General features: G+C 34.3%; 1 protein-coding gene across 2 annotated transcripts in view; it reads right to left on the bottom strand.

The window, feature by feature from the left end:
• LOC134527503 (spermatogenesis-associated protein 7-like) overlaps positions 1–15,055 on the bottom strand; it is a 126,254-nt gene that overhangs the window by 76,063 nt on the left and 35,136 nt on the right. For both annotated transcript variants that reach the window (XM_063360228.1, XM_063360227.1), the window contains exon 3: positions 14,766–14,976. In XM_063360228.1, coding sequence (XP_063216298.1) covers positions 14,766–14,976 — 211 coding nt within the window. The remainder of the gene's footprint in view (positions 1–14,765; positions 14,977–15,055) is intronic.

Below are 15,055 nucleotides of genomic sequence, written 5' to 3'. Positions count from 1 at the left end.
GTCAGTTACGAATACCTGGCGTTTTTAATTTCTGACTTTGTTTATTCATAAAGAAAATGGCAGTTATTTACGTAACCATTAAATAACCATACATATGTAGTAGTAAACATTATCTGGGGGATACATTTACATTACATTTTTAGACAATAACCGTAGCTTAGGCTGGTATTTATAGTCGTCCCTTGAGCAATGTCTTGAGACCATCTTGGCAAAGACAGTCTTGTTTCTCAAGATGGTGATTTCCACCTCCGTGTTTCATAGTCCCTGAATAAGATGAGCTTCATGAAGACTGCATGCTAAAGCAAACGCTTGTTTCACATACTTCCTGCTTGACGAAGAAATATCTTAAGACAGCCGAAAACACACGAGCATACACGAATCTTGCCAACTGGACTTGTTTGTCAAAAATTCTGCTACTTATCTCACAGAGAACTGAAATCTTAGAATCCGATGTTTTGAGATAAGATACCGCATATATTAGATTGATAAAATATCAGATTTAAAAACACAGTAAAATGAAATATTAAAATTAAGGTAGAAAAATTTTATGCTTAGAAAGTTAACATTAAGTTTGAATGAATCTGATATTGTAAGCTACGTGTACATAGTAAGAAATCTAGAATCTTTTAAAACCCTTTTTATTATTTGAATCTTTAGCAGTAATTGTCCTTAACATTAAAATTGCTTTCAAACAAATATTTAGGACAGTGTTCAGTGTTTTTGCAATAAAATGTAATGTATTTGACTATAATGAGTTAATTTTTTGTTTTTAACACTTATTTCCACCTCTTGCAGTGAAGACTGGACGTATAAAATAAATTATTTTCAACAAAAGTTTAATTTCTTAAACTCTTATTTCCACCTCTTACAGTGAAGATTGGGCATATATTTTCTGTTCCAGCCCCACTTGGTTATTCTTGCAGTAATGTTTCGTCTTAACAGAAATTATTTCAGAAGAACTTTTTATATATATTTTTTGAAGATTTACAATAACTTGACAGAAATTTAATAGTAAATACGTTATGAATTCTTTTGTCTTTTAATAGCTGTTTTCCACCTCTTGCAGTTAATATTAGAAATATAGATTATGAAAATTTATTTGGTATTACTCTTACGAAATCTAACATCACACAGATGCAATACTGGTTTTATTAAGGGAGTTATAGAAAAATCTGAATTTTCAAAAACCTTTCCTCTGATGTATCACCTCTGTAACAGCTAAAATAGACAGTTTTTCCCCCTTATTTAAAATAGGTAATTTATTATCTCCCACTCAACCCTCGACAATTGTTTTCATGCAAATGCACATGCCATTATAAACTTAAATCTAAAGTGGAAGAAAACCATCTCATTTTTTTATTTAGGCAAACAGGCATGTAGTTAGTACGTATGGAGTGTTTGTTTATTTATCAGTAATATATAACATTCATTTCCTTATATATTATAATTAATTTTTCTAGTTCAAGTTACTTGGCATTGTATAATTTATTCTTGTTATAAGTACAACATTTGTCACAAAGCTAAACAGACCATTTTACTGAGCTATTATTTAAATATATTATAATAATTGGATACAAAAAAGAATTTTTTTATCTGTTTCTTAAAACTGTGTATTATTCACTAATATTTATTTTAATTTTTTTTTTGATAGTGTCGAGATTTGAACCATCTCAACCAGCTCAGCAAATAACTGCTCTATCAATCGAGCTACCGATGCTGTCATAAATTTTTGATAGAGATAATAATAATATCAGTATATGCCATTATATTTTCTTATTGTTTTTAATTGATTTTAGTCGTCATGAATATAGATTACATATTTCTGGCAGTGATTTATACATCAACATCATTAAATGCATCGTCTTCCACATTCATAGTAGGTACTCGTTCTGCTATCAGTATGTAAATAAACAGGTCTGTTTAGAACTAGAATATGTAATCAACATTCACAAACAAACCCTAGAATTATTTAAAACACATATCAAATTAATACGGCACTTCATACAGTATTTATATAAGTTTAAAAATACGAGGTTTACAAGAAGCAGCCATTTTCTTCACTGCACTCTGAACAAGCAATTGCTTGAGATATGTCTGCAGTGGTCTTGGCCAAGACGGTCTTATTTGTGTTCATAAGCAATGTCTCAGTGACTATGAAACATGCTCCTGCGATGGTGTTCTCAAGCAACAACTATGAGACAGGAAAATGCTCTCTCAGAAACAATAAATATGGGACAACCATAAGATCGTCTTCATCAAGACTGTCTTGTTTTTGATCACTTGAGACAATCTCAAGAAACATCTATCGCACACAAACATTTAAAAACGAATGCATATAAGAATTTCTTGACGAAGGAATTGCTCAAGACATAAATATGAATACCACCCTTAGACACTCAGTACGTAAGTGGTGGTGAACCACATTAAAAAATTAATAAAAGGATTGGATATCACACATAAAGATCAAGTCATTATAGATTATTTATGGTGTATGTGAAAGCACACTATAACCTCTAGGGCTTTTGATAAAATTACAGCGTATTTTAATAAGCCTCTGAGGCTACCTTGTTTAAGAAATTTATTTTTTTGAAATTCAAACGACAGTTTCTAAACAAATGGAAGATGTTGTCTTTTTCAGGATATTATTTTACCCTCTTTGCGCTCTAAAAAAACCTATCAGCTATTAAACATACCTTTTACCCTAAAATTATATTATTCAGTATTCAGATATTCCTAGTAGTCAAATATAAGAACAAACATTCCTCTTTCGAGGCACCTCAAAGAATAAGCATGACTTGTTCTTACAAAAACTACTCATTAAAAACTGCAAATGTAGTGAGACGTCATAAGTTTTGGTTTTGCTATTTTTCTTGGTTGTTTTAACAATGGATTTGGCCCCCAGCATTAGTAACATAAATGTGTAGATTGGACAAAACTTTAACTGTCAAAATATTTGAAAATAGTTTCTTTACTAAAAAGTAGGAAAATAGTAGTAGGCCTACACATGTAGAATATCCATAAGTTAGTTTGGGTTCAATAATGCAATGTAGCCTAACAGGAGTAATTTTGTGATCTCAAAATATTTGTGCAGTTTCTCATTCTGTGTATTTTGAGGTGCTTACTTATAAATAAATTTTAAAATTGTGTGTTAAGGCTTAGCTGAACATATTTGAAATCCCTGCTTACTATCTGATCTTGTTTTAAATCATTCTGCTCAACGGCGAAACTTACGTACTGAGACATGTCCATACACTATTGCGGAGAAATGTTAAAATATTGCAAACTTTAAAATGTTTCTGACATATTAATTGTTATTACTCTTGTTCACATAGAGCAAATATACTGATTACAGGAGCAAGCAATTTAAATATTATACTTTATATAAGACGATATGACGTTATTGCACTAAACTATACTACTCCGCTCTCATTGCCAACTTGACCGGATGTTTACTAAATAAGTTTACGTTATATGCATTTGTGGGCAGGAGTTATTTAAAGGGTGAATTTCAAAAATGTTAATTAATGGTCTGCCATCACAAAAACATTACTTGCCTATAACTGTGTAGCTTAAAATTTATTTTAAACCAATATTTTTAGCATGTGCATATGATTTATCGGTAGGCCTGTAAGTATATTAATCAAATTATATAACCACTTTCTGCTGTATAATTATTTACAGAAACCTCTAAAATATATTTTATTTAAAAAATACTGCTGTGTGTCTTGATTGTAACTCAAACCACTTTCAAGAGCCATGTCACCAAAAATAAATTAAAAACTTATTTGATTGAAATACTAACTAAATGTGTGGCTAAAGTATTTTGTTAGATAACATTAATTCATTTTCTTTAAAAATGAAATTTGAATTGTTGGCCAATAAAATATCTTACCGAAGGCCATTTATTAAATTAACGAATCTTGACGATTTGCTCCTAATTTGCGTTCTTTAATTATTCACTTTAGCAAATTATTGCGTTTAATTATACTAAAGAGTAAAATCATTTTCTTATTGCTTAGGTACATGTTTATCACTCTTCCACAAGCTGTTGCGCTTCACACTGAAAGCCACTGTCTGGCTTGTCTAGCAGCAAAAGGAAATGCAGGTAGCTGAAGTCTTCGAACAGAAGGCAGGGATGATTGACCGCACTTCCAAGAATGCCCCTCCTGCTAGGTTTACGTTTGGCAACATGGCATCCCGCCCCTTTCATGCTACGGTACTCCGGAGATTATCTTCCACGGGAATGCCCGAGCCTAATAGAAAGAGAGGTCCCACGCAGGACAGAGACGGAGATAAGACCGACCTTTTCTACCTGAACAATACCACTAGCGCAGACACTCGGAATTCTCCAACAGTGGAGCGGGTCGGATGCCGTTAATTTAATCAACAAAAATAAATTTAAATCTGCTTTCCCAACCCATGTTTTCGATCATACAGGAATTGAAGCTGTATGGATTAAAGTTAAAACCTCTCAAACAAATACCCTAGTGCTTAGTAATATTTATATTCCACCGGATACATCACCTGCAGTGTATGGTGCCTACTTTGAAGAGCTTGAAGAAAAGTTTGCCACATGCCAAGATAATATCCTTATTCTTGGTGACTTTAATGTGCCTGGTGTTGACTGGTCTAACTTACATTCAAAAAACGTAAATCCTATTGGTATGACATCCAAAGCTAAAGCTGTGTTCCACTTTATCTCAGGTTTGGGTTTGTCCCAATGTAAGGTCACTCAGCCTCCTATCCACCTTTTGGACCTATGTTTTTCTAATTTACAGCATTGTGTGGTTAGTAAAGCCTTACAGTCATTAATTAAAGAAGACACATTCCATCCGGCTCTTATTGTTAATATTGAAATAAGTCTAACAATCAGAAAAGAAAATACATCTACAACCTTTATAAATTATAAAAAAGGAGACTACTTAAGTTTGTATAATGCTATTAAAAATCATGATTGGTCTATATTATATAACACTACTGATGTGAATATTATGGTAGACATTCTAACTACTACAGTTAATCAATATATTATGAGTTACATTCCTGTCACTGTGAAAACTACTTATAGTTACCCACAGTGGTACTCAAAGCAACTTATACGAACACCAAAGCATAAAAAACATTTCCATAAATTATACAAAAGAAACATGAATCCTTATTACTACGCTCTATTTTCACATAAACGTAAAGAGGCTAAATATCTCATTTCAAGAGACAAAAATTTTTGGTTACAAACTCTAAACAACAAAATCAAACAAAATCCAAAAATATTTTGGTGTTACATAAAAATCATGAAAGAAGGATACAATCAGCCATTCTCTCTCAAGGTCAATGATACTGTTACTAATGACACATTTTGTATTGCAAACAGTTTTGCGGACTATTTTTCTAGTGTATATTTAACTCCAGCCAATAACAGCACTCCTTTGATATCTGATAAAACTGCTTGCTCCATTCCTATGTCCACTATTACTGAGAGTCTTGTACTTTGGGGGATCAAATCCTTGAAATCTACTATGTCAACAGGTCCAGATGGTATTCCTAATTTCATAATAAAAGGATGCTCTCTGGTTCTTGTTCCTATCCTTCAGTTTATATTCAATAGCAGTATTAAAAACAGCATCTACCCCAATACATGGAAAACTGCTAAGGTCATTCCTATACATAAAAAAGGTAGTAAATTTAATGTCACAAATTATAAGCCTATTTCTCTTTTAAATGGATTTGCTAAAATTTTTGATAAAATAATATTTAATGACCTTGATTTCAATCTCAAAAACAAACTATCTGATTGTCAGCATGGTTTCAGAATTGGCAAATCTACTACTACCAATCTGATAACTTTCATAAATCAAATTTATTCTGAAGTGATAACCCGAGGCCAAGTGGATGCTTGCTATTTTGATTTAGCAAAGGCTTTTGATACAGTAAACCATCAGATATTACTCAGTAAATTATCCATTATGGGATTGAGCGACAAATATATCAAATGGTTTGGCAGCTATTTGAAAGATAGGAAATACTTTGATTCTATTAATAAAACTAAATCTGATTTACATATGGCAAACTCTGGAGTACCTCAAGGTGGTACCCTTTCTCCCTTTCTTTTCAACATTTTTATTGATGATATAACCAAAGCACTAAATTATTCTGTTGGTCTGTTATTTGCAGATGACCTAAAAATATATATAGAAAAATTACTTCATTAAATGACTGTCACTTACTTCAACATGACATTTCTTCTGTTGTTGCATGGTGTAAGATTAATCTCGTTAAACTTAACTACAGTAAAACCACCACAATAACCTTCTCAAGAAAATATCATCCTATTGTATTTGAATATAAACTAGACAATCGTACTATTGCAAAATCAAACTGTGTCAGAGACTTAGGTATTTTGCTAGATTCAAAATTATTCTTTCACAATCATATTGAAACACTTAGATCAAGTGCTAATAAAATGTTAGTGTTGATTAAATATATCACATTTAATGCATCTAATTTAGATTCAACACTTAGTCTTTATATATCCTTGGTGAGATCTAAATTTGAATATGGTTCTTTGATTTGGAATAACATTAATAAATCAGATAGTGACAAATTGGATAAAATACAATTCAAACTGATCAAAATTATAAACCTAAAAAGTAACATTAATCTAAATTTAGATTTACACTCCCTTCTTGGTTCCTTACCATTATGAAGAGAAATATTGGATGCATTATTTGTACACAATTGTTACAAAAATACAATTAATTGTAACTATTTTCTTCACAATACTGGAATTAGAATACCTACTTACAATAGTCGTAATCAATCTTTAATTTGTACATTAAGTAAAACAAATGATCTATTAAACAGAATAACTAAAAATTACAATAAATATGCAAGGTTATTTCTTGAATTAGATAGCAAAATAAAATTTAAACAAATACAATTATTCCTAAATTAATTTTTTTTTCTTCTCTTTCTTGTGGTTAATAATCATATTGTTTCAAGTTAGTTTTTTTTGTGTTATTCTTATTTTCTACATTATAAAATTTGCAAATAAATTATTTACTAATTGTTAAATGTTGCATGTTGTGTGTATCATTTTGTTTTGTTGTCTTGTATTTTGTATTGTTTTGTTCTGTCTGTCTGTATGTGTTGTTTGTATCATGCCTACCACCCAAGGCCATAAGCTGTAGGTAGGCATGCAACAAATATTAAATAAATAAATAAATAAATAAATAAATAAATATGCCTTACAGAAACTTGGTTTAATGAAAACAGTATTAATTCACAATATTTCCAAGAAAGATACCTTATTTTTATGAATGCCAGAGACAGACTTCTTACATTAAGAAAAGAGGTGGCAGAATTTTAATTGCTGTTAACAAATATAAATTAATATCAGTTTAACTTATTGTCTATCTCGATTTTCTGGCGATTGAAGCTATATGGCTAAGAATTTAAACTTCTCCTACTAACTTTATCACTCTCAGTAATATTTATTTACCTCCACATACAACTCCAACTAAATAGCTAGCATATTTTGAGTTTCTTGAAGATAAACTATTCATCTATCAAGACAATATTCTGGTGCTTGGTGATTTCAACGTTCCCGGTATTGACTGGTTTAACAAAAATACTGACAATATCATGAATTAACACATTAAATCTAAGGTACAGTATTTACTCAGTTTTATTTCTAGCTTTGGTCTTAATTAGTGAATAAAACTCAACCAATGCAAAATCTTTTAGATCTCTGTTTACCAAACTTTTCTCAGTGTTCAGTCACAAAATCTTTGGAAGTGCTAATCAAAGAAGACATTTAATTCTGCACTAACTGTTTAACATATCCTTAGATTATTTCCCCAACATCTCTGATACTTCAATGTGTTCAGAAAATTTAAAAATGGTGACTTTCTTGGGTATTATCAGGGTGTCTACAAAACCAGCTCTACAAAATTCCCTGACTTTTCCCTGTTTTCCAGATCAAAATTTGTGATTTTCCCTGACCTTTCTTGTAAATTGTAAGATTATTTTTTAATTTCGTTTCCCTAGTTTTGGTGTGGGAGTGTGTGTGTGTGTGCGTGCGATTGCATAATTGTATCTATACGGAAACAAAAAACCTTACATATTTAACTGAACAGACCTTCGGTTCATTGTAACATGTTTGCAAATAATGAAAAACTTAAACTAAAGGCAAAGTAAACAATAGTGTACTTACCATGCAATACAAATGTTTAAACTTTCAAAATAAGTTTAAGTATTTCAAGCAATAAAATATTATGCATACAGATAAACAATACCATTTAAATGTAATCCCAACATCTGTACTAATCCACACACGAACATATGACCACACTGAAATAACACAGCACTATGCCGAAAAATTACTGATTCCTCAGTGTGTCTATTTCAGCTTCCAAACAACTTGCTTCCTTTGCAGCATCTTCCAGCAATTTTCCTATTTTTTTCTCCAAGTCTTTCACAGCAATTTCAGCATACCTTTTTTGCCACCTTTCTTTTTCCTTGGAACAAGCATCACTGGACTCTTTAGCTTTCACCTCTACATACTTCGCTCGAGAATTTCTGGCCGCATGAATAAGAGATTTGGTGATAGGGACATCTCTCACTTCACCATAGGATAGGACAGCATCATAGACGATATGCCGTGCAATCAATGAGGTCTCCTTCTGATTCATCATTAAACACTCAGAATTTACAGGAAAAACCCTGTTCGACGTTCCAGTTTCCATGTGACATCATCATGATCATCTTCATTACTCTTAGAACTGATGGATTACTACCATTCTCTTGAAAAATGCTATTCCAAAATGAATCCAATCGCAATGTACTTCTTGTGTACTTCTTAAGAGATACTGTTACAGAAGGAAGAGAACACACGCACTGAAATTCCTCAGCGGTTGAACCAGAAAACCAACGATTTTCCATCAGAATGTCAAGCAGAGAAGTCATTCGCTGTGCTCGAAGTTTGAGATCAGCTGCGACAGAAGGATCAAAGCATGCAATTGCTCTTGTCAGTGGATAAGCTAAAGGACAACGTTCCAACAACTTTGACACCATTTTCGCTAATGCATTGCGACAATCACGACGGAACTCCATAATCTGAAGGTCTTTCACAGATTTCTGCAACTTCTTAAGTGCAGCACGACATGCAAACCCTATATCAATTTTTTCAAATGATGTTAGATTCTTAGTATCTTTTACATCTATAGATTTAGGACTACTTGCTGTTTTAAGTACCTCTTCTTTTACAAACCTTGTCATTAGGTTGTTCAAAACAGATGTGAGAGCACTGTGCAAAAAAGGGGCCAAAGGTAGACCTGATTGGAATTAAGTGAGAAAAGGTTCAACATGATTGGCCAGGGTTATGAAGAATGCAAGCTTTGCTTCTAGTAGGGGATCTTTAATAGCAGCAGAAAGAGTTTTGAAACTATCAAATTTTGGAGCTTTCCCTTCACCCTCCACACCTTTCACAAAAGCAGTCAAATGTGGCAAAATACTGACTGCTTTCTGTGCTACATTTGCATTAGCAAGCCAACGCACAGAACAGAATTTCAATGGAAAATCTGCAGACCCTGAATGCTGAGTATAGAATGCTCGTCTGGCAGTAGACATGTTGAACAGGTAGTATGCACTCCTAAGGAACTTGTCAATATCCCACTGTCTCTCTTCAATGCCACTATTAAAAGCTCCGTGGATGACGGAAGCAGTAGGGTCATCCTTCTTAAGTTCCAACCTAAAATCCGTCAAAAACTTGTTATTCACATTTGGGCCATCCATAGACAACTGAAAAATCTTTTTTTCACTGAGGGGATATATACCTTCCCTAAACCCTTTAAGTAAATCACTGGCGGTAGTACCGCCAAAGAAAGCAGACGTGAGGTACCGTGTGCTCACCTCTTCTGTAGCAAAATTCCAGAAACGAACATTGATGTCAATTTGCTGCCACTGTGCCACTTTGTTCAGAGATTCATCAAAGCCCAGAACAAAGTGTTCACAACTATGAAGAGTGCCTTGTAAAAGGTCTTTAAAATAAAGCGCTAAGCCATATGTAGTCAAATATCCAAGCTTGTCACGCTGTAACTGCATCTTTGCCGCAATCTGGCAATCAGGGAACACATAGCTAAAAATTCCAACATTTTTAGCAGCAGCCCTCATTGATGAATGTGTAGCAATGCTCTCTAATGTCCAGACAATTTCAGCTTTTGTAACATCATGATTCAAAAAGTATGACTTTAGTCCTCTAGACGCAGAGGCAAAACTTTCCTGTGCAGTAGATGATGCTGGCTGCATTGGTCCAGCCAGTGTGGGTGAGTAAGATGATGCAGCTAATGTAAGTGGTTGTGCTACAGTTATTGTCTGTGGTGCAGATGTAGACTGGGAAAAACACTCACTCTGATAAACTACAGGATCTTTTTTTCATTTTTAACTGTAAAACTGCTTCTAGGGACATTGAAGTTTGACTGCTGTTGAAAAGTTTCTTGTGCTTAACACTATTCAGATGGCTTGTAACTGCTCTCGTTCCCATGTTGCTCAAACTAAAGCTTTTATTGCATATGATGCATAACGCAGAATGAGGATTCAATATTCGTCGAATCCACGTGAACTGGAGCAGCCAGTCTTCATTGAAAACTGTCTTTTTACTACTGGTTGTCATCTTTTCTTCTTAATACTCCTTGGTGAATTCAATGTTTCTGTAATAAAAAAAAATGTTTATGCATTAGCTGAAAAGAAATGTCACTAGGAAGTGTGCATAAACCAATCATAAGCATGTATTTTATTGTATACATTTAACATTGTAACATTATTGTTTTGAAAACAACACCTTTGAAACATTTGTACAGAGCTTGGAAAGTATTTATTCTATATTGAAACTGTAAGAACCTATGAAACTCTCGTTCTCAAAAAAAAAGTAATTTTAAAGACCTAGATACATATAGACGGTGGATTGTCGATGCCAATCTGCACTCTCATTGGCTTATCTAGTATGACATCCGTGTTAATGTTGGTATGGTGTCGTCGTGGCCGTGCAGCCCAACTTGTAACTTTCACTGGCAAGCTATCGACTGCCATCGACAAGCCAATAACAATTGTATGACACGTGACCACCAGTGCTCTGTGATTGGTTCTAGTTTCCACGCCACAACAATCACAAAAACAAAAAAGCATTGAAAAACATTTTCCAACAGTGTTGCTAACTATTGAAAGTTACAAGATATGCCAAAAAATAACAAAACAGCAGCAGCGAATGTTGCGCCATCTATGGATAGTCGAAGGAACCAAGCTCACAGCATAGCATCAACAAATTCATTGTAAATGCAGCATTACAATCGCCCGCTCGCCTCCGTACGTCATCCGCCGAGTGATTTACAACACTCCGCTCGTCCGTCATATTATTTTTCCATTTCAATGCTGATAACTGTCGAAAAAACTTGAATTTTTGGGGGAAATTCTCTTGTGTAATATTAGTTAAACAATCATGCAAACTAAGTATGTACTTATAACACATTAAACTTTTTTTTTTTTTTCACTCTGGTATTTATTTTCCCATTTCTAGTGTTTCCATGCGTTATTTATACACTTCTGTGATTCAGACAATTTTTATTTTAAAAAAAAACTGCTTTTCAATTGTGTTCGAACATAAGTTAAGAAATAATTTTGAGGCAGGTGAACAATTAAACAATCTTTAATACCTTCTAATAATTAAAAAATTGTACACGTAAACATCTAGATGACATTTGGAAGTTATAATTTCATCCGTCCGTCCGTCAAAAGAATCAAGCTTTTGACGGACGGATGGATGGAATTGTTTGGGCCATCATATTGGCTGCTGGTCATGTGATTGACGGATGACAGCCGGACAGTGCAACGGGCTATTGTAATTCCGGCCTAACTCAAACGCCAGTCTTAGTAACACCAAAACATTTACAGCAAACTAAAATAAGTAGATGGCCGTTTATACTTTGGTCGAAAAGTAATAAAAAAAGCATTGAGCGTACACAACTATTTTTATATTCTTTCCCAACTCTGTTGTATCATGCACAATCTGATCTAAATAAAACACTACAGGTAATTTTAACTTATGAACTTACCTATAATTGAAAAACCTCCAGTGCACAAACAGCGAAACCAAATGATGCACGTAACATCCGTCACGCCATAATGTACCAGTAAGTACGGCCTAAAAATATTTGTCCTCTTCTACTGTCATGTTGTTTGCGAAATAAAATTGCTTCGTAAATAGGCCTAATGCTATTCACTTTCCTGTAACGCATTATGCTTCAATATACTTTAAAATAATAACACATCGGTCGAACACTGGTAATAACATCCACACAAACGAATACAGCCGGCAGACGTTACCAAAACATAACAAGAAAATGCCTCTGGCACAGAACAAAAGAACACACTAGCACCCCCTAGTGGAAAGTACGGTACTACGCAACTAATTTCGTTAAACGTCCTAGAAAAACCGCAACAGAAAATACTGATGCGCAAGCAAGCAGTAATTGTACATTTTAGTAAAATAATTATTAATTGCATTGAGAATTTCCCTGACTTTTATGAGGCTAGGTTAAAATTCCCTGATATTTCCCTGACTTTTCCAGAAAAAAAAATTCCCTGACATTTCCCTGTTTTCCAGATTTGTCGACACCCTGATTATAATTCTATTAAATATCATGACTGGTCAAATGTAATGAAGTAAATAATGTGGTTAATCAACTTTACGATTATTTCGACCAAAATATTAATTTATTTTACTCATGTTATGTAAAAAAAAACCTACCCCTTGAATCTCGTACTGTTGGTAGGCATCGTACAAATAAATTAAATAAATTAATAAATAAATAACATGTAAATCACACTTCAAATAGCACCGCCGCCACTGGCCGACAATGCCTTGAAGTTGAAAGCAGCATCCCAAATTCCCCAGCGTGAGCTGTGACTTCAAATCATCCGTATAACTTGAGGGAAGCCTAACAATCAAACATCAGTCATGTACTGTCCACACTGGCCAGCAGACAGCGTAAGGCAGAGAAACAGCGCAGGAGTTAGTATTAATCCAGGCAGGCAAGCAGGGTGTAAACGGAACTCTGTCTAAACAGAACACCAATCACAGGTTTTGTGGAAGTCAGCAGCAATGAAAGGCCCAGGCATTTGCCTGGAGTGAAGTGGGGATGGCCGGCCAACACTGGAACCCGGGTCCTTCGATGTGCTTGTCTGGTGTCTCACCACTGCGCCACCCGCTATCAGCTATTTAGTGAGGTGTTGGTTGAGGAGGTGGCTTCTACAAATTATATTTCTTTATATGAATCCAATATCAAATTATTCAACATTATTGAATACTTTTTTAGTAAAATTTAATATCTGGTAAAACTTGCTTCTTCACTTCACAGTGTGACCAAGATCACTATTTAAACCTAGTGGTTAACTCTTAAAATATTTACTTGCAATAGTATTTTGATTATTTATTTAATGGATTTCAAGGTAAAACAATTGAACAAGTTTTTTTTTCCCTCCAATGGTTTGGTGCTGTAAAAAGTTTTTAAATTGTTATTGGTTTGGTAAATATAAATTGAATCTTTAAATGAGCTACAGCTACACAAATGCAGGCTAGAGAATACTTTATGTATTTGGTAGGACGTTAATATTTACGGTAGCAATTGTGTTTTGATTAACTGCCAAGGTGCCATGGTGCCTGAGGCATGCATGATGTTATAGGAGCCAGCAGAATGTGAAAAAATCGCTGCAGCAGGTAGTGTCTAAGCAGACTCACGGCGATATGGTTGCGTGCAAGAATGGATGGTGACTTTCGGCAACTGACAAATGTTTTGGCCTGCGTCCATGTTCTGGAGTGAAATGAAAAGGACTTAAAACAGTGGGCCTAATGGAGAACACCGTGGCCTGTGATTACAGAAGTTTACCTTTCAACGAGACGGTCAGCTCCGAAGCAACAGACCAGTACGATAGACTCCCGGTGAAGTTTCATGGCAAAGCCTAGTTTGTTCAACATTTTAAAGGCAATCAAATTTTAGGTTCCTTTTTTAAGGACTTTTTGTACACATACTGTTGTCATTTGCTATCATTTGAAACAATTTAGGTTAGTCGTTTACGAACTGACCATATTGTCATTTGGTCAAATGGGTATGAGTAGTAAAAATTTAATACTATTTTCACTTTAAATTTTATTGAAGCACTGGTGATAAACTTAAATGTGAGGAACTTTAGTAGTCCATGTGAAGTAAACTGCAAGCCTATGGTGGAATTTTACCATTCAATAACTTTGCAATTAAGGTGGGAACTTGTAAACAAAAATAAATTGTTCTGTTCAAGTTATGAACTATCAAAGTACCAAAGATAAGACTTTGGTAAATTAATTTAAAACTTCTCTGGAAATATAAAACAATAGATTTATAATTTAAAACTTGTAAATTTGCATATCTCATTTTTTTGTGCAATGAAAAAGAATTAAGTATGGTTAAATAACCTAAGAAAATTTAATATTTTTAATTATAACAGGTTAACCATTCAAATATTATCATTTTCATAATAAAGAATGTCTTATACATAATGGTATAACTCTGGACTGCAAGTAGCCTGCAACATGTAGCGAGTCAGCCTGTCTTTAGTGCCCACAAACGTTGGTTAAGAGTTAATTTTTGTGCATTTCTGCACAATTCCAATATAGACCAATCAGATGGTTTGGATACATCATAAATGGAACCAACTCATCTCTAGTTGAGTAGCAGTACCTGTATGTTGACGGGGAGTTTCGGGAATCATAAACAACAGCATCAACAAGTGTCTGCTGCCAGCGGCCAACACCCCCGCGCAGCAGTCCCCACGAGCAAGGGGGTGATGTATCCACAACAGGCCGTGAGTTGTACAGGCGGCGGTAGTGGCTTGACATGCGCGAGCACACACTCAGCCGGTCCTGCAGCGTATCCCCATATGGAGAGCACACTGCAACACATGCACAGACCATCACTCCTGCCCTCACAAGCGAGGGAGCTGTGCAGGCGGTGGTAGTAGCTCAAAATAC

The sequence above is a fragment of the Bacillus rossius genome, chromosome 1 (genome assembly GCF_032445375.1).
Source record: "Bacillus rossius redtenbacheri isolate Brsri chromosome 1, Brsri_v3, whole genome shotgun sequence".
Taxonomy (NCBI): domain Eukaryota; kingdom Metazoa; phylum Arthropoda; class Insecta; order Phasmatodea; family Bacillidae; genus Bacillus; species Bacillus rossius.
The sequence above is the reverse complement of the archived record's forward strand: the minus strand, read 5'-3'. Positions and strand labels throughout refer to the sequence as shown.